At 36.2% G+C, this 23,716-nt stretch overlaps 2 protein-coding genes across 2 annotated transcripts; both read right to left on the bottom strand.

Annotated features, from left to right (window-relative positions):
• Positions 1-9,108: 9,108 nt before the first annotated feature.
• On the bottom strand, positions 9,109-10,374 carry LOC131036259 (uncharacterized). Its single transcript, XM_057968109.2, has one exon. The coding sequence runs from the start codon at positions 10,372-10,374 to the stop codon at positions 9,109-9,111; it is 1,266 nt and encodes a 421-aa protein (XP_057824092.2).
• Positions 10,375-17,703: 7,329 nt separating this feature from the next.
• LOC131036260 (uncharacterized) lies at positions 17,704-18,969 on the bottom strand. Its single transcript, XM_057968110.2, has one exon. The coding sequence runs from the start codon at positions 18,967-18,969 to the stop codon at positions 17,704-17,706; it is 1,266 nt and encodes a 421-aa protein (XP_057824093.2).
• Positions 18,970-23,716: the final 4,747 nt, after the last annotated feature.

Genomic DNA, 23,716 nt, shown 5'->3' with positions numbered 1-23,716 from the left:
AAAATGTGGAAAATGGCAATGCGGAGAATCTGGTGGAGTTTGGAGGAAAATGGAGTCAAGATAAATAAGATATGGCAAAAAAATATAAACCCTAAATTTAACTAAAAAAAAAGTCAGGTCCGGATTTCTGATTGTCTAGATAGATAAGAGCATAAGCTCCTACTTTCACACTTTCTTGCGGTCAGACAGATTATCTTTAAACAGAGCAGATAACAGTAAATGAAAAAAAAAAAAGAAAAAAGAAATGCAGACTACAGTTAGTGCCTAAAAATTTTAGACAGATTAACAGAGTAGACAGTAGAACTAAACAGATAGAAAAGTGTCAAAGGTCCGGATTTCTGATTGTTTAGATAGACAAGAGCATACTCTCCTATTTTCACACTTTCTTATGGTTAGAGCATACAGTTGTGCTAAACAGAATAGAAAAGTGAAAGGTCTGGATTTTTGATTGTCTATATAGACAAGAGCATACTCTCCTACTTTCACATAGATTATAATTAAACAGAGCAGATAACAGAGCAAATAACAGATCGGATAACAGGAATTCAAATTCCCACAAAAACGCTCACACTAATCGTAGAGCTATCGTGCTAAAACTGAAACAGAAAAAGAAAAAGAACGCAAACAAAAATGAAATAGAAACAGAAACAGAAAAGAAGCTATTGCGCAGAAATACAGAGCCGCTATTCAGAAAACCTACAAAAAAAAAGATTTTTTTTTCTACAGTCGCGCTATTTTGGAACCTACGTCTCACAACTCACAAAAACCTAAAAAAAAACATTAGTTCTTAGGGATGTGGGTCCCACCGGGCATGCCAAAATGAAGAGGGGAAAACAGATTTGAAGTTTAAATGATCAAAACATAACGAAATAAACATGTAGAATGCTAAAATATCATTAAAAGACCATTTCACCTTGCTATTTTACCTTCTCCTTCGGATTGAGCTTGATGAAGTGAAGACGCCCCTTGATAATGCTCCACTTGATGTTCTCCTTTGGTTGCTGGATGTGGATGGCTATCTAATGTTGTGCACAAATGGAATGGATTTGAAAAATGATAAGGATGAGATGATCAAGTTGCCAAGATGATTTCTTGGGCTCAAAAGGGTAGCATAAACTTACTGGATTTCAAGATGTTTTGAATGAAGGGATGGAGCCCTATTTTATAGGAAGAGGAGAGGAAAACAGATGGCTAGGATGAATTTGGGATGAAGGGCTAAGATTTACTTTTGAGCTCACACAAGGTCCAAGAGAGGGTGTGGAGACCAAGAAATATGCCTTAAAGGCATTTTGTATCTCCACACTCCACAAGATGCATTGGAGGAAGTAAAAATTCTCCAAAAAAGGATATCATGAGGATTGGAGGAATAAAAAGGAATTAAAAATTCCTTGGGAGAGGGGATGCCTAGAGGAATGTGTGATTTCGAAAATCTTACATTCACCTAGGAAAAGAGCATTTAAAGCTAGTGGCTAGATGAAAAGGACAAAGAGTTGACTTTGTGGCTAATCATGATGATTAACCATTAACGACTCATTAGGAGGGGGATTAGAGGAAATGTTAGGTGGGATTAATATTTGTAGGAGAATTTGACTAGTAGAGAGAATGAGTGGAGGGAATAAAAAATTAGAAAAATAATGTTAAGTGAGTTTAGGGAGTTTCTAGAAGAATGAATTAAGAAGATTTGTAGGAATCATGCAGGTTAACTAATTAATTGAAATTAATTAGCTAAGAGGAAGATTTGTGAGGATTTGATTTTTTTAGAAGAATAAAGAAAGGGATTGATTTATTAAATAAATCAATCATATGCTATAGTGACAATATTAATTATATTTAATTAATATTAAGGAGAATTTGAATTAACATAATTAATTAATTAATTATGTGAGACATTAAAAATAATTAAAATAATTATTTTTAAGTTTCTACAGTACTTACCTTTTCCTCTCGGTAGCCTTCTGGCTAATAGTGCTTCAAACTCTTCTTGCTTTCTGATTTCCTCATACAGTTTGTGTACCTCCTCCATGTTTTTGCGAAATCTTTCACTTGCTCCACTGTGATTCCCTTCAAAGTACTTATACTTTCTATCATTGTAATCATCAGATTCATCAAGATGAAAAGAACTAAATGCAGACTCAATTTTATTTACCGAAGACCCATTGTTATCAAAGTTACTTAGCTCAAATGCATGTAGCTTACCAATAGTAGCATCCAAAGAAACTAGTATATTGGGTACAGACCTCAATTCATTGATTGCAGAGACTCGGATTGCATAAGTAGGTAGAAGGGTTCTCAATAACTTACTTGTGACATCCTTTTCTTCAATGGTTCCTCCTACTCCTTTGATTTGATTAACAATCTCCTTTAACCTTGTACTGTACTGGGTTATGTTCTCACCTTCATTCATTCTCATAGATTCAAGTTGTCCTCTTAGACTATCCACTTTTGCTCTTTGAACATGTTCATCACCACCATACACAAAGATGAGCTTGTCCCACATTGCCTTGGCATCATTGCATCCTTCTAGATCATTAAACTCTGAGTCGGTCAATGCAGATGTTATTTCAATCATTTCTTGAATATGTTCTTGCTTTGCCTTTATCTCTTCCATTGTCAATGGATAGGTGCTAGGTGTAATGAAATCATTCTCCAGATAATATACAACATATTCTCCAACTCCTGATAGGTGCAGCTTCATCTTTTTTTGCCATGTAGAGAAACTAGACTTGTTTAGCTTCGGTGCATCCCTCTTATACATTTCTAGATCTTTTCCTCAAGTGCCTTTAAACATTTTCTTCCGGAGTCCAAAGCTCTGATACCAATTGATAGTTCTGATACTAATTGTTAAGTACAGATGCCAAGCTAACAAGATGAGAGGGGGGGGGGGTGAATCATACAAACTTAATGTTCCATAAAAACAACATATTCAACCTCGGTAACATATACTTCAGCAATATAACCAAAACTGCTAAACATGCAAACTCATAAGCATATAAACATCATAACACTCATAACACCAGATTTAACGTGGAAACCAAATAGGGAAAAACCACTGTGGGATTTCGGACCCACTAAGAAATATACTCTTCTAGAGTATGCTCGGTTAAAAGAAAATCTTGTTAAAGATTACAAACACATTGCTAGATGTGACCCGATTAAGGGATTTCCCTCAAATCTGTTAAGATCTTCACCTTGTTAGAAGTGACCTTGTTAAAGGATTTCAAACACTCAATCAGAATGTCACCTTGCTAGAGGGTTTTACAAATAAGACTGTTAAGTCCACTCAGTTAAGAGATTTTCTATCACTTTACAAAATAATAGTAATAAAATATATCTGCAACTTCACATCAAAAATGCTAAAGCAGATTCTTATTTGCTTAAATACAATCTAGTCATAGGACTTATCTTGTCCCTCTGCTAGACTCTATACTCTGTTAATCAAACATGTCTTCAAGCTTCTGAGCTCGGTAATCACTATGTAGCATCCCTGTGCTTACACTTGCCCGCATGCATTGTTTATCAATAGTTCCTTATTTATAAACAGTTTGCTAACCACTTAACCTCCTTGATCACATATCCCATGATCAATCATAGCCATCAGATCTTTAAACTTGACTAGGTTCAATGTATCCTTCGATCTAAATTTTTTTTATCTCACCTTGGAACTTGCATACGTTTCTTGGAACTTGTGCTAAGGTATTGCGGTTCAATCTAAGTTGTAGATCTTTCTGCCGATCTTCTATTGCCATAGATTCTTTAACAAACTTCATGCACAACATACCAATCATTTAATCTATTCCAGCTCATCAGCTTCCTTCATTAAATAACACATTTAATCATTTAATTCATTTTGTTACAGCTCGGTTGCAACTCGGTAAATACTAAACTTCACTCGGTAGACATTCCGCCTTCATTAACTGATAGCGATAACCTTAGGGTTTACCGACTAGGTTCCTTAGGGTTTACCAACTAGGTTCTTTGCTTGGTAACATAGTATAGTATTAACCTTTCAATCAATAGCATATGTAGGATATCAAAACAATCTAAACATCATGATCTCATCATTGTCTAACTCGGTAATAGTTGCCCATTGAATAACTTATTTCTCTCCTTATTCATCACAATCTTTTTGTGTCTTTTACCGACATCTTTATACTCATCAAATCATACTTCTTAAGATATGGCAACATCATACTAAATTAGAAAATCAATTTCTTGACATCAATGACAAAATAATAATATTAAGACAGTAAACATCCTTAATCAGTTATATCCATAATCATCAACAACCTTCTCAATATCCTAATTGAAATGCCAACAATCTCTTATTGTCTGTTATAATGCCAACACTGTGGTGGCTTATATTTTCCATGGTGTCTCTACCTTTTCCCTATATTGTGACCGTGTTCAACTTCTGGTGGTTTTTGGAAGAGTTTTTTTTTCCATAGAATGCCTAGTCTCTATGTAGGAGTTGTGGAGTGTATGGATCTATTCTACACCAAGTTGGTTCCCCTTTGGTTCTGGTTTGGGCTTGTTGGTTATGTGTGGTGGTGAGTTGCCCACTTTTTCGAAGCGTAGAGTGCAATTAGCTCGCCCCCCCCCCCCACCATGTGGCCTCTTCCCTTGGTTTTTCTATGCCACATTAGTGTTGGAAATAGAGTTTGTATTATTTTCATTGATGTCAAACTTGGTTTTTCAAAAGGATTCTTGTCTAAAAATGTTCCTATTTTGTGTTGCAGTTGATTTTGATTCTTTGGTGTTGGTTGTGGAAATATGCAAGAAAGAGTTTAATGTATGCAGGAAACAAAATTTAGTGTCTCACGTTGACTGGTTTTCCAATTTGTGGATTGCAAAAGTTAGTTGTTACTATTCTTTGACAGTAAGGGTGTCTGTCAGATGGGTCTAGAAAGTCTTTGGTGGCCTCTGGATATGTTGAAGTTTATATTCCAATTTAGTGGACACAATTATGTGATTTGTGTAGTATTTTTAGTATGTCTCTCTAGTGGTGCTTCTATTTTGCAAGTGAGTTATGTAGATTTGTGTTTAGTATATTAAGATATATTTTGGTTCAGTGTGTTCAGTTTGATTATCCTGTTTGGATCATGCTTTTTGGTTCAGATATGCATGGGAGAATGAGTTATAATATTGTTACAGGTCTCACCATTTTGTGTGGTGATCCACATGGTATAATTTGCAATAGAAGATGTCTTTTGGCTGACTAATTAACAATCTTTATTGCCTATCTACACATTAAGTTTGGTGGAAACTTTTTAAGATTTGTTAAAGCCTTTGTGAATCATTGTATTCATCTTGGAAGGATGTGTTATGATGTATTTGGGTCCCCCCTTTCTCCTGGAGTGGACCAACTTGAGTACGTTTGGTTCAGGTGCCTTGTTTTATGCAATAATATTTATTTCGATTGTGGATAACCCTCTATTAGGTTTTTTACTGATTTATCTTATATTTAAGGAGTGCTAGTGTATGAGTTGTGTATGACATTTGTGTGTGAATTGATGAGAAGTGAATTTGAATGATGTGCAAGTAGATTTGAAACTGCATATGTGCAAAAGTCAGTTTGTGAAGAGCTTTGAAGGTGATACATTCTTTAAGATAGTGTGATGAGATAGTGATAGTTTTTATAAATATTTTCCATGATGTTAGTCACTTGATATAGATATTCAAGGACAATTTCATGATCAGGAGATCCTTCTCATATTAGTTATGCTATTTTATTTATTGTTGATTGATAGTGGGTCCCTTAGGAACTCTTTGTATCTTTCCTTGAACTAGTGTGCCTTAGTAGTGAAAGTCCATGTATCTTTCCCTAAAGTAGTACTCCTTAGTCTTATAAGTCTTTTAGGTTCACGTTGCTCCTTGGCAGTAAGCCTAAAACATTGTAATCATTTTTATTCATATTGCAAGTTTGATTCTCACCATGGTTTTTCCCTGTTTGGGTTTTACACGTAAATTTGGTGTTCATGTGTTGATAGTTGATGCGTTTTAAATATTATTGTAGAATGGTTAAATTTTATTTTAATTAATCAATTTAGAAGATCTAGGCTGATTCACCCCCCCTCTCAGTCCCGCCTTGCAGTCAACAATTGGTATCAAAGAAAGGTTCCTATTTGGAAATCTTAACCACTTCAGGTAGATTTGGAATGGCACATGAACTTCATCTTAAAGCATTGTTGTTTGATGGTATAAATTTTCCTTATAATAAGGAAATGATGAAATCTTATTTGGAAACTTTGCATAATAACATTGGGAATATTGTGAAGATTGGTTATATGCCTTCACTGAATGGGCCTCAAATTCTAGATGAAGTTAAGAATCATGAGAATAATGCTAAAGCTAGAACAATAATATTCAGTTGATTAAGTGATGTAGTATTTGGTAAGGTTAAGGGATTGAAAAAAGCTAAGGAGAAAAATTATGTCAAAATATGAAGGCGATCCCAAGGCAAAACAAGCTAGGTTAATGAATTTGAAATAAAAATATAAGTGTTTAAGGATGGCTAATAATGAAGGTGTTGAGAACTACATACACAAGGTAAATGATATTGTGGATGCTATTAGGGTTGTTGGTGGAAATTTAGAAGGTGTCATTATAAGAGAGATCCTGTTGACACTACCTAAACCCTACAAACATAATATTTTGCGATTGAAGAATGCCATGTTTTGGATAAGTATACAATTGATCAACTCCTTGTAACATTATATGCCTATAAAATTGCAGAAATGGAAGATATAAAAAGAGAAAGGAAAAAGGCTACATTTAATGTTTCAAAGCTAACAAAAGATGAATTGAAAGAAAGTGAAAATCTAGATGAGATCAAAGAAAACTTTGTAAGAAGACTAAAGAGAGTATTTGGAAAGTACAAAGGTAAGTTACCCTTAAAATGCTTTAATTGTGGTAAAATTGGTCATTATGATTTATAATGTATGCATAAGGAAGATTACAAAAGATTTTATGATGATGGAAAGAAAATTAGATATAGAATACGACTTTAAGAAAAGCATAGATGATAGAGATAAAAGGAAAATGAGCCTATGTTCTATGGAGAGACATTCATTTGAGGATGAAGATAGTGATGACTCAAATAAGGAATCTCCATATTTGGTTATAAAGGAGAAGAATAAGGATATGTTAATAAGATTAGAAGGTAAGGAAAATAACAAGAGGTAAGCAAGAGAGAAGACTACATTGCAAGCTAAATTGGAACTGAGAGCTTGGATCATAGACGTTGGATGTTCGCAGATCATATGAATAGTGATTAAGAGAAGTTCATTAATCTTAAGAAGTATGATGGAGGATCGGTGAAAATTGCAGGAGAGGAAGTTGCACCTATTTGTGGGATAGGAAGTATCTCATTTAATGGTAAGCATAAAATTGATGATGTTTATTATGTTGAAGGTCTGGGACATAGTTTATTGAGTGTTAGTTAGATGTGTAATAAAAGTTATGAAGTTTTATTCAGTATGGTCGGATGTGTAAGTAGAAAAGGAAGAACTAGAAGAATGGTATAAAAAGGTATTAGGACAAGTGGAAATGGTTACTACATAAAGGATAAGAGTGGAAGCAAGTGTTTTTTGACACAGAGTAGTGAATGTTGGTTATGGCACAAAAGGATGGGACATTTCAGTTTTGATAACACAATAAAGATAATTAATACTAAAGTTATGAGAGATTTATCAAGGATTATCAAACCTACTGATACTGTGTACAAGGAATGTCAACTAGGAAAACAAACAAAGAGGATATTCAAGAACAAAGAATATTCTACTTCTAAACCCTTGGAGATGATTCACATAGATCTTTGTGGGCCTACAAGGACAAGAGGAATCAATGGAGAAAGGTATTTTATGTTACTTATCGATGATTACTCTAGGATGACGTGGGTTACATTCATGAAAGATAAGTCTCAAGCTTTTGAAAGATTTCAATGGTTGAAAATTAGGTAGATTCTAAAATCAAGTGTGTGAGATCTAATAGAGGAGAGTTTACTTCAAGTGAATTTCAATTTTTTTTAATGAAAAATATGGATTTAAAAGACATTTTCTTACCCCAAGAACTCCTCAACAAAATGGAGTTGTAAAAAGGAAGAATAGGTCTGTTATTGAGATGGCTAGAACTATGTTGAAAGATGCTAACTTGGCTAATTTGTATTGGAAAGAAGTTGTGCATACTGTTGTTTACATTCTTAACATGGTACATAATAAGAGTGAATTGTACTAAGAAACCTTATGAGCCGTGGAATGGAATACCTCTTACTGTGAAGTATTTCAGAATCTTCAGGAGTAAGTGCTACATCAGAAGTGGGATTTCTTGATAATATTTAACTAGTATATATCTTAAAATTAATCTATATAGAATATGCATGGGATATCTTCATAAGATGGTAGGATTTCTTGCTTTAAAATAGAAAAAATATTCTTCTACTTCAAAAAATAGAAAGTTGCATCAAATCAAATCCAATATGAAATAATTAAATTTATTAAGCGGAAACATGTCCAATTTTTTTTGCTTTATATAGTCAAGATCCAAAAATAAATTAAATCTTCTAAGTGAAAACAAGCTTATATTGTCAACTTTTTTACTATTGACTTTTTGTTTTCTTTTACATATGTTCTAAGCTCTTATAGTGCTGTCATTGTAACTTATGCATGTAATAACAAATACAACATTTTCAAAATAACCAATACATAAAAATTTGTGTCTCCACATATATAATAAATACAATAGCTTTCAAATAAATTAAATAATTCCAAATTGATATCTTTCTACATATTTTTATAAAATATTTTTTAAATATCTAGACAAATAAAATAATTTATCAATCACAAACTATAATTATTTGATTTAAAATAATTTACACTTGTTTTCCTTTTATTTAAACAATCCAAATGAAGTTAAAGAATTCGCAAAACCTGGCCGTGGTTTACTTAAACAGTGCATAATAGGAACGGCTGAGAGACTCTTTTTGTCTTACTGTCTAATTTTCTCTAAATAAATACGAGTATTAAAAAACAATGGTATTACTTATTTCACGGCCTAAACATATTTAAATGCTTACATCTGACGTCGACAGTGAAAAAAAGCTCGGCAACTTTGTTAAACGGCCGTCAAGTCGTAATCAGGCCAATTCTGGATGCCCCTCGCGACCTCACTAATATTACCAGCTGCAATATACACAAATTCATCTTGCAAAGGCCAAGTGTTGAGTACATACGCCCAAGTAATATTCTCCTCCCTCAATCGCATGAAAAAAGAATGAGCCCCTGTGGCCGCTCCCCTGTGCTGAAAGCTTTGTATTTTGCCCTCTCCATCCACGCTAACAAACACAAACAGTCCCTTCGAGTGATCAAACAGAACATCCCCTTTCAAATATCTCTTCTCAGGCATCCCTGCATTAAGCATGGTGTACACCATATCCTCCCGCAGAACCGCCGGCTGCCGGAGTCCGTCAATATGATCAACAAATCTCACAATATCTCCTGCGCTTCCGATCCAGCCGGCAACGGAATCCAGGCTACTGTAATCCAGGTTGCCGTAGCTCGCGTTGACGAAGCCCTCGCCGGGAAATATGGAAACCCAGAGACTATCTTCTCCGTTGCGACCGTAGTACATTACCTCCTTCTCTGCCCTTCGTTGCACCTGCGTGTGCCCCAATTTTATGCCCCTGATTCCCAAGGGACCAAGAATATTCTCTTCAACGTAGCGTCCGTAAGCCACTCCGGTCACATGCTCGATCACCCGCCCCAGCACAATGTAACCGAAGTTGGAGTATTCCATGGCCGATCCGGGCTCAAAATCGAGTGGCAGGGCTTTCATGAAGCCAATTGCGTCTTCCGGTGAAGGAGGCGGCGGAAGGTCCAGGGCTTGAGCGGCGTACACGGTCGCCGGCTGTGAGAGAATGTCGATGCCGGTCGACGTCCGGTCCCAGCCGCCGGTGTGCTGCAACAGGTTCTGTACCGTGATATTCAATAACCGGCTGTCGGCGGTGGCGCCCTTGGGGGGTTTGAGATGGAGAAGAAAACTGAAGGGTTTGTCGTTGAGACTGAGCTTTCCTTGCTGAATAAGCTTCATGATGGCTGTCCCTGTGATGACATTTGAGATGCCGTTAAATCTCATTATGTTGTCTGTTTGCAGAAGTTCTCCAGTCTCTCTGTTCGCTTCTCCGAAGGCTTTTAAATATTTCAGCTGGCCGCCTTTTGCCACGGCTAATTGGGCGCCCGGGACATTGCTGTATTGCATGAGCATCTTCATTACTTTGTCAAATCTTGCCATCTCTGGGAAATCCTTCTGCACTTCAGAGAGTCCAGATATAGCATTTAAGAGAAAAATAGCGAAAACTAGAATCACAAGATTGACTGACATTATGCTCGATCTGAAAGAATTTTTTTAAATCTCTCAAGAAATTTTCTGAGTGGAGGATTTGTTGATTACACATGGTTGATATCATATTTAGGAGCCAATACCGCCAAACCTTCACCATTTAAAAAAAAATCTAATACGACAAACCTTGTGCGAGGCCACGGTATCAAAATGAGCTGTTTGTCCTAGGCGGTGACAACTAGCCTGTGGTCGTTTCGTGCACCAACTCACATTTTGTCTTTTAAGAGTTTAGAGATATTGTTTACCGTTTAGTGTAGTTATGATGAATGTAGAACAAGTTAGTATACACAATAAAAATTTAAGTGGTTATTTTAAAGCGGTGATTAGTATTGTCTAAGAAAGGTTTTAGTAGAATGTTAAAAAAAATCACTTCAATGTACTTCTTATTTTGTCTTTTATTATAGTGGAATATTGAAAAACAAAATACAGAGCAATTAGGATTCAAACCTTAAACATCTTATTTGCTATTAGGTTACTCTACCACTAAGTTATTGAGCCTTGTGGTGACCTATCCATTTTTCATTTTAGTATGATTAAATTTCTAACATCCCTTTTAAACCTCATTATAGGTAATCAAGACTTCTCGACACGGCCCAACTCTACTAACCTAGCTCTAATACTATTTTAGACTTCTTCATGGACCATTTAGGACTCACACTTTAGACCACTCATTTGCTGGTTGGACGATCTACCGTTAAGCTACCAATCCACTAGGTGATGATTTCATCTTTAGTTCAACTATGGCTCATCTTTAAATATTGCATTCATAGATTAGTGGAATAAGTGATCAAAACTATAATTAAATCTCAATAATGGATCGGTATTACTCATGTTCGTAAGGAACAAATTTTATATAGATGTTATACTATGGCTAAATGTTATCATTCCAAACTAACTTCTTGAGTCAGTAGATACTGGTACTAGCACATCTTACTAAACATAAACAACATGTTCCTAGTGAATTTTGTCATATTGCTCAAGGGGATTAATACTCACTTATACTACCTAAAAAGGTTTCATAAAAGATCATGTCTATTCAATTTAGGGTGTTGTTCCAATCCCATATGTTTAAATTTTTTACTCTTCCCTTGTGGCTAATGGAAACAATATGTATTCAAACCATTTTTATTTACTCATTTTTCAATTTGTTTTTGATATCAATTTAAATAGCCTAATTCATGCACTATTTTAAATATTTATCAATTTATCTAATTTTAGCACATCTCGTTAGACTCTATTATGATAACATTTATTCTATTCCCTCTACCAATATATATATTTATAGATTCTAGTTAATAGAAAAACTATTCATAACATCATATACATATTCTTGGTGTATTTAATAGATACATTTACTATGAAATGTAGGATTAATCTAGAGGACTTTATAGTCTTAATTTGAAGTCACTATCTAACATTTGTGAAATTCGAAATGAAATAGATATATCCACTAAGTAACATAGAAATTTGATGATTGAGATGTGAGAAAATAATTTTTAAAAGACAACGAGAGTTTGCTAGTTGGTAATTATCCTTATTTCCTAATCTTATCACATGAAAAGAGATATAATTATTAATTAAAGTTTGGATTAGATATCCTTTAATATTTGAGATTTCAATTTGGAATTGTAAGGCTTCTATATGCCCATCTTGAGATACATTTAAGTAGGCCTTTCATGCTTTAGATGCGAGAAAACAATTTATAGAAGAGGTGAAGATTTTGGTAGTTGGTGATTATTCTTGTTCTCTAATTTAAATAGAATATAAATGATGTTGTATGTTAATTAGTTTTTGTTACAAATTTTCTTATAATCTATTAATAATTATTGTATATGTTCCAAAATAAATAAGGAAATATGTGGTTATTTGATTCCTAGCTCTCTTTATTTTCCATGTAATCAAATATTTCTTAATGTTGCATCTATTCAAGATTGATAGCCCCATTTAAGTTTATGATATACAAGATTGATATACTTTTTTCTATTCACAAATTTGATGGGATTATTTGTTTGATAGGATTATTTCTATCCATCTTCCATTATTTTGACATTAATCATAATCTTGAGGAATGATTCCTAGAATTAAACTACTACTTTTAGATATTAGTATATAGACTTAGAGTACTCCTAAGATGCTAAGAGTAGAGGATTTATGATGGATAACTATTGGTGTTCTTTAGATGAGTGAGAACTCGTAAGATATGTGATTTGTATTCTAATTACATTCCCAAGTTGGCCTCTTTAGTATCCTCAATCAAAATGGTGGATCTTTTAGGTTATTGAATGCCCATAAGAGGAAGATGAAGATCCTCATCTCCTAGTAGCTTGAGGAAGCTAGAGTTGTTTTCATGCCATGCAAAAAGGATAATCAATATAGAGTTGTGTTGATTTTCTAGAGGAGATTTTTGATGATGAATCGGATTCCATTTCATCTCTTATAAGATCCTAGCTATCTACCCATAATATTGACAACCCTTCTCTTTCTTAACCACCTTTAGATGATTTGCCCACTTGCCACTCAATTGACCCCCTTATCTCTTGAGAACCCTACTTTATGTACATTGCACATCTAGCTTCATGAGAAGGTGGATCAACTCTACAAAGATTACAATCTTTAGAATGATATACTTAAATAGTAGATAGCCCAACTACATAGATACTAAGAAAAAATACACTCCTTGGAAATAATGGCCCTGGCTAAAACCATGGATTGGTTGAATGATATTGTAAATGAGGAAATTTGGGAGGCTAAGAAGGGAATTGATACCAAATTTGATAAGTGAGAGAGTCTAGAAGGTGAAATTGATTTAATCAAAAAATAGGATGGCTTTACCTAAGAGCATAAGAATTTGGAATTGGTAGTCAATAGACTCTAGGTTAATTACTAGAAATATTCAAAAATATGCAAGAAATTGTTTCATACTTCAAGAAAACGAAAACTTTTTCCACCACACTCCAAGTATTCAAGCATAAGTTGCAAATTACGCATGCAAAATAAAAAAGAATTAGAAATATATCCCTGTTTGTTGTCCGTCTAGCTCAAACAAGAAAAGGAAGATCAAAGGCAATAAGATGATTGATAGGTCTGAAGATACTAAGAGCTTGGCCCCTAAAGTGGTTTCATTCGAAGAAAAACCTAAGCTTTTGAATGATGGATGGAAGGCCATTAAAGGACAAAAATTCCTTGGAGACCCATAGTTGCTTTTAGCTAGTCCTAGTAGCTTAGTCCTATCTGTGCCTTTTTTTTCTTATGTTTTTTCACTCTATCTAGCTGCCTTGTTCTTTTTTGTCTTTATGTCTCCCGACTCTCGCATCTTGTCAGACAAGTTTCTTTCGCCTTATAGTTGTTTCGTATTTGGGTTTGGTCCATTTCTCACCTTATTAAATCAAAACATATTTTATGGAGACTAAATGACATAAAACAAATTCAAAATTCAAAGTCAACTAGTCAATTTAACTAAAAGGCAAAAGTCTCATATAAGAAGTAAGTATATAAGTTTTGATAATTTTGAACTTTTATTTATAAACATGTTAATTTTTGTATTAATATTCTTTATACTTTTTATTTAATTGTAAACTTGACAAACAAATGTAGAGCAGGAAGGGGAGTGGGAGCGGTTTGACAGGGGAAGACACAAAGGGAGATGGGGAAGCTGATGATCTGGGGTTTGGGCCCCTGTTCTTTGCGGCATGGTTGCTTTGGCCGCTTGTTGAAGACAGGCACGGGTTTGTTTCTGCCCTACCACTCGTGGCTTGCTCTGGATGGAGAGTTGTTTGGGAATGGAGACTCTTCTCCTCTGTTTTTTGCTTGCCTATCCTGGTTATTGGGGCATTGCATTCCCAGATAGTGTTTCGTCTGGGTTGCTTCCTTCCTTTGTGCGAGGTGTTTCTGCCCCTTATTCAGTTCGTTGCACAATATCTTGGGTACTGTGATGTTGCCACCTTTGCTTATGTTCCTGTTTTTGGACGTGGGTTTGAGTGCAACCTTCTTCTTCTAACACCCATGCTTTCTTTCACTGCTTCTCTGTGGGTTTCCGTTTGTGGGCGTTTGAGGTTCGTGAAGGCAGTCTCTGTCTTCTGCGTTTTGTGGCAATGGTGTGCCTAGGCCCGTTTTGCTCGTGGGTCTCTTTTCTCAAGTCTGCTCAAGGGTTGGCGTGCTTCCCGTTTCTCTTGTGCATGGTTTGCGGAGGGCTAGACTCTTTGTGGGCTACATCTAGTGGGAGATCTTTGTGGGCTATGTTCTTGGCCTGGCTCGTGGTTTGCTCGTGTTCGGGCCCCCCTTTCTCTATGCCCTTGCACCTAAGTTTGGCGGATTCTGTCCTGCGGTCTGGGGCATCTGTGATGTCTATTTCGCGGGCTATTGTTGGGTCTGCTTCTATTGTGGGGCTCATTACTGGGCTTTTTGTTTCCTCTATGGATGTTGTGTGGTTGTGTTCTATGGTGGCCGCTCCTCCCTGGGGTTATTGTTTGGTGATGGATGTTGTGTGGATAGTTGTGGACCCTACCTTTTGGGTCCTTTTGCACATTGTTTGTGCCTTGTGGGTTAGGGCTCCTCTGTTCCTTTTGTTCCTATTGAGGGGGGCTTGTTTGCTAAGTAGGGTGGTTTCTATAGGTGTTGTGGGCCTTTTGGACGGGATAGTCTCATCTTCCCCTCTAAGAGTCTGGTTTTTGGTGGCCCCTTCCTGCTTGGGAAGGGTTTTGGTGGTGTTTTTTTATCTCGCTCTTTTAAGTGACCTTATGGAGGTGGGTCTTAAAGATGCGGAAGGTTCCCATTGATGGGTGTGTGGGGTTTTTTGTTTGTTCTTCAGGATGATGGTGTTCTTCTCAGTGGTTGCTCTCCTTGTGTCAGAGTGGACAAACTTTGAATAGGTGTTATGGGCTGGTTACCCTATGGGCATTTAACTAGAGAAGGCTCTATTTGTTGTGTGTTTTCTTTGGTGTTGGATTCCTACTACTATTGGAGGATGCTTTCATTTTTGAGGACCTCTTCTTTTGGTCCTTACTCCCCCTATCTTCTAATGTGTCTTGTGGGGTTGTTGCCTATAGGACCTCTCATTTAGAGTAGGTGTTGGGTTCATTTTATCTTTGGTATTTTTTCTGGGGCTTTCTCCCTATGTGTTTCCTTATTGGGACTCTGTTTCCTAATGGTTATGTTGATAGTTGGCCTAGATTGAGGTGGCCTTTGTTAGTTTTTTTAAATGCCATGTTGGCAAAAGGTTGTAGAATGCCTTTTGCTATTGTTTGTCCCCTTGGCTGGTATGTTCCCGGCTTTAGGGCAGTTGTTAAGATGGTTTGGGGTGAGTTTGTAAACCCCTTTGGTTTGATTAGGTAGTTTTAGGTGCTTAGGAATTTGTTTCCCACTAGTTATGGCTCCGGTCAAAAGCCTCTTTTCAAAAAGGGTTTTCTTTTTTTGGTGTTTCCTGGGTTGTCTCATTGCTTGTGGGATCTTCCCTTAGCATGCCCTCTTGGTGACTTGTTGTGGTACATGCCTATCCCAATTTTTCTTTTTGTTATAGTACGGGCCTATCCTTCTTTTTCTAATAAAAAAATTGACAAACAAAAAGCTACAATTGGTGTCTAACACACCTTGTAAGATATGGATTTTTCTTTTTGAGTTTTCATTGTGATTTTCAACAATCCTTACAAACTTTGACTCCCTTCACGAGAGCATGTCAACATGGGTTCCATGAATTATGTAAGGAGAAACATTAATGAAATGTTATAGACATTACATATTTGTTTATATATGTATTTTTGCCATGTTTCCTTAATTTCATTATCCTTGTTGTCATCTCACACATGTTTACATATTATGACTTACTAAAATATTTTAGCATTTTTGTTTTATATTAGATAAGGTGGGAAAAAGGTCCCACAACCAAAGTTATAGTGCATTAAAACACAGAGTTCAAAATAGATTACAAGCTACTAAACCAATGCAACATCAAAACCAACCACAAAACAATTTCCAACAAAAATAGAGGACTAGGATGCTTAACAAACTAGTTATATTGTAAATTGTCTCACATTAACCACCAGGTTAAGATGTTTGCTCCACTTAAATAAGGAAATTCCCTCATTTTTTTTTGTTTTCATCATGCGAATCTTCTTCAACTCCTCTTTTCCTTTAAGTGTCTTTTTTCTTCCAATTTTGTCTTTTTTTCTTGGTTAGGTCCTTCTACAACTAAACTATAAAAGACATAGGATAATCCAAGAGGTCTTTAGTGATAGAAATAAAGTGTTGTTAAATTGAGAAATTCTACCTTCCAAACAACTAATTTTATCCTTTGCATTGTCCTACATCTCCTAGTGGAATTCATCAATACGCTCATCTTCATTATGTCTAGCACTCTTAATGCTCATTTTGTTACAACTTATTGTTTTGATTGGTTAATGTGAGATAGACCCAAACCTGTGAATATTCATTCTTAATTTAATGGCAAATAAAAAGTATTTTTCTAGCATGTTTAGAAATAAGAGGATATTATAGGGAAGTGTAATGGTATAACTTGCATTCCATGTTATGTTGCATTGTGTTAAATTGAACTCATTTTTCTAACTTTTACCTATCTTTATACATACATATTTAACCCCCACCACAATTTAAAATTTTAAAGTTTGGTTGTGTAAGTCCCTTTATTTTCTAGACTGGGTTGACTAAATATGCATTTGGAAAAAAATGATGCTATGTAATAGTGTATAAAATCCATTCATTAGCATTATTTTCATATTTTAGAAATCCACAAGTCCTCTATCATTCTAAATTATTGAAGAAACAATCAATAATGAAAGATTTACATTTTATATACTAAGATGACAAACAAATTTGTATACATCATTCTAAGGTCTTTAATTATGATCTTCAAAATTTACCACACTTCTCAAAAATTCTCTTAAAATAACACAACTCCTTAAAAAACACACACACACACACACATATATATATATATATATATATATATATATATATATATATATATATATATATATATATATATATATATATATATATATAACATAGAAAACAAAATAAACGAAAACTAAAGATGTGTATCACTAAACAAAATTTGTCTAAGCATGGAATATTTTCACTAAACAAATTTTTTCTAAGCATGGATTATTTTCCTTTTATTTAAAGCATCCACATTAAGTTAAAGACTTCCGCAAAACCTGCCAAGGTTTATTTTAACAGTACAGAATGGGAAGGGCCGAGAAACCCCGATTAAAAATCAATGCTTTACTTATTTCACGGCCTACACATATTTAAATGCTTACATCAGACGTCGACAAAGAAATACAGTTCGTAACTTTGTTAGACAATCGTCAAGTCGTAATCAGGCCAATTCTGGATGCCCCTCGCGACCTCACTAATATTACCAGCTGCAATATACACAAATTCATCTTGCAAAGGCCAAGTGTTGAGTACATAAGCCCATGTAATATTCTCCTCCCTCAATCGCATGAAAAAAGAATGAGCCCCTGTGGCCGCTCCTCTGTGCTGAAAGCTTCGTATTTTGCCCTCTCCATCCACGCTAACAAACACAAACAGTCCCTTCGAGTGGTCGAACAGAACATCCCCTTTCAAATACCTCTTCTCAGGCATCCCTGCATTAAGCATGGCGTACACCATATCCTCCCCCAGAACCGCCGGCTGCCGGAGCCCATCGATATGATCAACAAATCTCACAATATCTCCGGCGCTTCCGATCCAGCCGGCAACGGAATCCAGGCTACTGTAATCCAAGTTGCCGTAGCTCGCGTTGACGAAGCCCTCGCCGGGAAATATGGAAACCCAGAGACTATCTTTTCCGTTGCGACCGTAATACATTACCTCCTTCTCTGCCCTTCGTTGCACCTGCGTGTGCCCCAATTTTATGCCCCTGATTCCCAAGGGACCAAGAATATTCTCTTCAACGTAGCGCCCGTAAGCCACTCCGGTCACATGCTCGATCACCCGCCCCAGCACAATGTAACCGAAATTGGAGTATTCCATGGCCGATCCGGGCTCAAAATCGAGCGGGAGGGCTTTCATGAAGCGAATTGCGTCTTCCGGTGAAGGAGGCGGCGGAAGGTCCAGGGCTTGAGCGGCGTACAAGGTTGCCGGCTGTGAGAGAATGTCGATGCCGGTGGACGTCCGGTCCCAGCCGCCGGTGTGCTGCAACAGGTTCTGTACCGTGATATTCTTTAACCGGCTATCGACGGTTGCGCCCTTGGGGGGTTTGAGATGTTGGAGAAAAGTGAAGGGTTTGTCGTTGAGACTGAGCTTTCGTTCTTGAATAAGCTTCATGATGGCGGTCCCTGTGATGACTTTAGAGATGCTGTTGTACCTCATTATGTTGTCTGTTTGCAGAAGTTCTCCATTCTCTCTGTTGGCTACTCCAAAGGCTTTAAAATATTTCAGTTGCCCGCCTTTTGCCACGGCTAATTGGGCGCCCGGGACATTGCTGTATTGCATTAGCATCTTCATTATTTCGTCAAATCTTGCCATCTCTGGGAAATCTTTTTGCACTTCAGAGAGTCCTGAGATTGCAATTGAGAGAAGAAGAGGGAAAATAAGGATCGCGAGATTGAATACCATTGTACTCGATCTGAGAGAAATTTTGTCACTCACTCAAGATTTCGAAACTTCTCAGTTTTATTGTGTTGGATTTTCTTCCTAAACGTGCTTGATATGCTCTTGCGGAGCTTATGACAAAATGGCCTGCAGACCTGCAATATTAATAAAATATTGATAATAATACATTATATTAATAATAAATAATCATTTAGAATCGTGATATTTTCTACGGTCAATTTGAATAGATTACGATTAGAGTTTTTCAGAAGCAAACATAATCTATATATAACCCCACAATACATTTTGACTCTATTGGTTCAGAGAAGTGACGTTCATTAAAATATTACTGGTGATAAGCTCGTTTACTTTTTTATTGGTGATGCAGTATAACAAGGCTCGAGGATTTGACCGTATTTGTTAATTAATTAAAAGTTAAAATAATGATATTTTAAATTCTAGTTATTAACGTGGATAAAAAAAAAATCTATATCTATTTTTCTAATTTTTCAACATCGTTAATTGATTGTATTTTATCATAGATAATATATATCTTGGCTCAATTTTTATTATAATTAATTTATAGTTTCTAAGAGATTGATCAAAATTATGTTTGAATGGTTCAAGAAATCTTACGTTGTACTATAATAAATGCTTATCCTTAGATACTAAAATGCAAAGTCTATAAATCATTTGCATTAGATAAATTTGTCTATTCCTACACAATATAACACTCATAATTAACGATAAGAAATAAAAACAAGATGGAAAAAATGGTACATATTTTTGCACGATCCACCTTCAACAATTTACATAACGTACAACATAATTAACAAAAAGAAAGTTTCTAAGCAAAGTATAATTGGTGCAACCATGATCCGGTGGGTCCTCAAAGAAAATTGACCAGGTCATGCAACAAGAGTAACACATTGGAATCAATAGTAAAACATTGAAAGATTACATAATCAGATCATATTATCATTTTAGCACCTTTGGTAACCAACCAGTTATCATCATACATTCATCATAGAACATCCAATAATCAATCGGTTAAATGCAGGCTAACATGCTAGATTACAATCCATCTGAAACTCTCAGAGTCATTCGGATCTCTAATCATGAATCTAGAATCTCATACTCCTCGACTACCCTACAAATGATCACATAAAACCATATATAAACCCTTTGGAACATATCTGGGTCGGCTACAAAAGATTACATTTACCAAGATAAGAAAATGAAACGTGTAAATAGGTCGGCCCCAAGAATGAAAGGAAATTCTCTGAAAAAGAACCACCAAGAAGTGTGAATCAAGAGGAAGGTCGACCAAGGACTTAGGAACATCTAGCAAGACCCAAAATAGATCCACACACCAAGAACTGCTTCGGAAAAGAATAAATCTCCAACAGGTAAGCCCAAAACTGCTCCAGAACTTAGAAACAGTCAAACCGGAAGCAATATCTTGCCGGAAAAGAATCCAAATGAATTGAGAATCTGGAATTAAGCACAAGAACCAGCCTACAAATCGAAAATATGATCTACAATGAAAAGCAAGCAACTACCAGAACATACTGGTAGGAACACACAAAACTGCACACTGAACTGAACAAGAACTAAATAAAAGGAAATATTTTTTGTTGATGCAAGATTTCTCATAGATCAGGGATGCTCCTGCATTAGACACCGTAGGTAGAAAGAGATGTTCCATGAGAGGAAACTCATGAACATCGAAAAGGATTAGGGATGTAGATCCCATGCTCATTTCTGATCCAAACATCTTCCTTATCTGCAAAAATCTTCCTTAGCTCCTTTGGAACCTCAACCGGATTCTCTAACTCCCAACTCTCTTTATTTCTCTTCCCTTGCTTCGGACCTGCACACTATCTCTGCTTACTACTCTCTTTCTGTTGTAAATTTGACTTATTTCTACCACAAGAATTCATCCGGTTCACTATCACAACCTTATTGCCATCCAGTTCCATCTATCTATTAGAATTATCTATCAAATCCATCTGCAAATTCATGCCACTTTTTTGGTATAACCTTTGCAACCGGTTTCTTAGTACTGCAAATTCTCTTAAGACTTGGATTATTCACCTCCTTCTCTTTCTCCTTCAAAGAAGCCAATGTGAACTTCTGCCCATCCTTCTCAATAGTGATCAAGTTTCTTTTATAGTCATAGATAGCTTCTCTATCAAAATGCCAAGGTCTTCCCAACAAGAAACGACAAGCACTCATAGATACAACATTACACAAGACCTCATCCCTAAAAGGCCCAATATTAAAACTCACCAAAACATTGTTCTTTTACTTCCAACTTCTGATCATCTTGTAACCAACTTACCTTATAAGGACAAGGGTGCTTAAGGCTTCTCAATCCAAGCTTCACTACCATCTCCTTAGACACCAAATTATCAGTACTCCCACTATCCACAATAACCTTACAACAATTGCCCCCTAATTTGCACACAGTCCGGAAAAGACTCCTTCTCTGAGTAGGTTTGGTATCCTCACTACTCTGCTCCATCATGACTCTTTTGAACATAAGGGATTCTCCTTGCTTCAGTGCACATTTAGTTCCAGTAACTTCAGCTTCCCAATCCTCATTTGCCACACAACTTCTTGCTATTCCTTGCTTGCATTCATAAAATCTATGTCTGGTTTCTCCACACTTGAAACATTTGTCAGGAAATTCCTTATTGCTATTGCCACTGCCTTTTCTCTGTGTTTTCTGATCCGGTTCCTTACTCCACTTAGGTTTTGATTTTTCTTCAACATTCTGCTTCTCTATACTTCCACATCTGTCCTTTGCATCTCTCCTTCCCTCTAGGGTTATTTTGTTGTCTTCTTCTCACCTTCTCCTCAACCTTCAAAGCATATTGGTAAACTTCTTCAACTATGGAAATCCTCAACATGCTCATCTCATCCTGAATGTTAAATGCAAGTTCATTTATGTACCTCACCACCTTTTCTCTATCCATCTCTCTATGCCCAAATCTGATCATCACCTTGTAGAATTCCTCAGTATACTCTTTCACACTCATTTTTATTTGCTTTAGGTTCTGCAACTTCTTGAACAATTCCAACTCATAGTCTCTCGGTATGAACTTGGCCTTCAATCTTGCAACCATCTGTATCCACTGGGTGATCTTCATTTCATCATTCTCCACTCTATCTCTCTGCAACTCTTTCCACCACAAGGTAGCATGCCCTTTCAATTTAGTTTGTGCCAACCTAACCCTCTGCGGATCCTTAACATCCTCAAATTCAAAGTAGTCCTCCAACTCTTGGATCTAATTAGTCAAGTCCTCTAGATTCAACGTCCCATAAAACTTTGAAACGTCCACTTTATGTATTTTACTTTCTTGTGCCACTGCTCTTAGAAATCTTTCTTCTCTCTCGTCTTCTACTCGTTCAACCTCCTCTGCCTCAAGCTCTTCTCCAGCTTCCTCATATTCATCCTCAGACTCCGGATTCCTTCACAAATGAGCCAATGCATTCCAGATCTCGTTCCTCATCTCATTCTTAAAATCCTCCATCATTTTCTCTACCCTCCAGGGGTTCATCCTTCTAGGTGGCATCTCCTCCCTTGCTCTGGTGAACTGCCTCAATTCAACGATCTGATTGCCAGTTTCAATTGCCTCACACTCGGCGATCTATTGAACACACTCGCAGACTGCCTCCACTTGGTGATTTGTTCACCCGAAGGAATGCCTCAAGGTTTGCAACTAGCTCTTCCACCAACCGGTTCATAACCCACAATGATACCACTTGGTGCAACAATGATCCGGTTTGTCCTCAAAGAGAACTGACTAGGTCATGCAATAAGAGTAACACAATGGAATCAACAATAAAACATTAAAATATTACAAAATCAGATCATATTATCATCTTAGAACCTCTGGTAACCAACTGGTTATCATCATACATTCATCATAGAACATCCAACAATCAATTGGTTACATGTAGGCTAACATGCCAGATTACAATACATCTAAAACTCTCAGAGTCATTCGGATCTCTAATCATGAATCTAGAATCTCATACTCCTCGCCTGCCCTACAAATGATCACATAAAACTATATATATACCCTCCGGAACATATCCGGGTCGGCTACAAAAGATTACATTTACCAAGATAAGAAAATGAAATGTGTAAATAGGTCAGCCTCAAGAATGAAAGGAAATTCTCCGAAAAAGAACCACCAAGAAGTGTGGATCAACAGGAAGGTTGACCAAGGACTTAGGAACATCTAGCAAGACCCAAAATAGATCCACATGCCGAGAACTGCTTGGGAAAAGAATAAATCTCCAACCAGTAAGCCCAAAACTGCTTCAGAACCCAGAAACAGTCAAAATGAAAGAAATATCTTGTAGGAAAAAATCCAAATGAAATGAGAATATGGAATTAAGCACAAGAACCAGCGTGGAAATCACAAATATGATCTACAACGAAAAACAAGCAACTACCGGAACATACCGACATGAACACACAAACTTGCACACTGAACATAACAAGAACTAGAGAAAAGGAAATACTTTTTGTTGATGCAAGATTGCTCATAGACCAGGGATGCTCCTGTATCAATAATACATATGATCTTTTTTAGAAACTTATTAAAATAATATATAAGCAATATAATAAATTTGTTAATAAGACAATGGCAAGGTACTCAAGACCAAGATGGTTTGCACATGACATAAAGAAGAAACAAATAATAGAGAGAGGGGGAAAACCTTAATACACTTTAATTGCACCAGTTAATATAAA

This window comes from Cryptomeria japonica, chromosome 6 (assembly GCF_030272615.1).
Source record: "Cryptomeria japonica chromosome 6, Sugi_1.0, whole genome shotgun sequence".
NCBI classification, from domain to species: Eukaryota; Viridiplantae; Streptophyta; class Pinopsida; order Cupressales; family Cupressaceae; genus Cryptomeria; species Cryptomeria japonica.
This window is presented reverse-complemented; position numbering and strand designations above follow the sequence as displayed.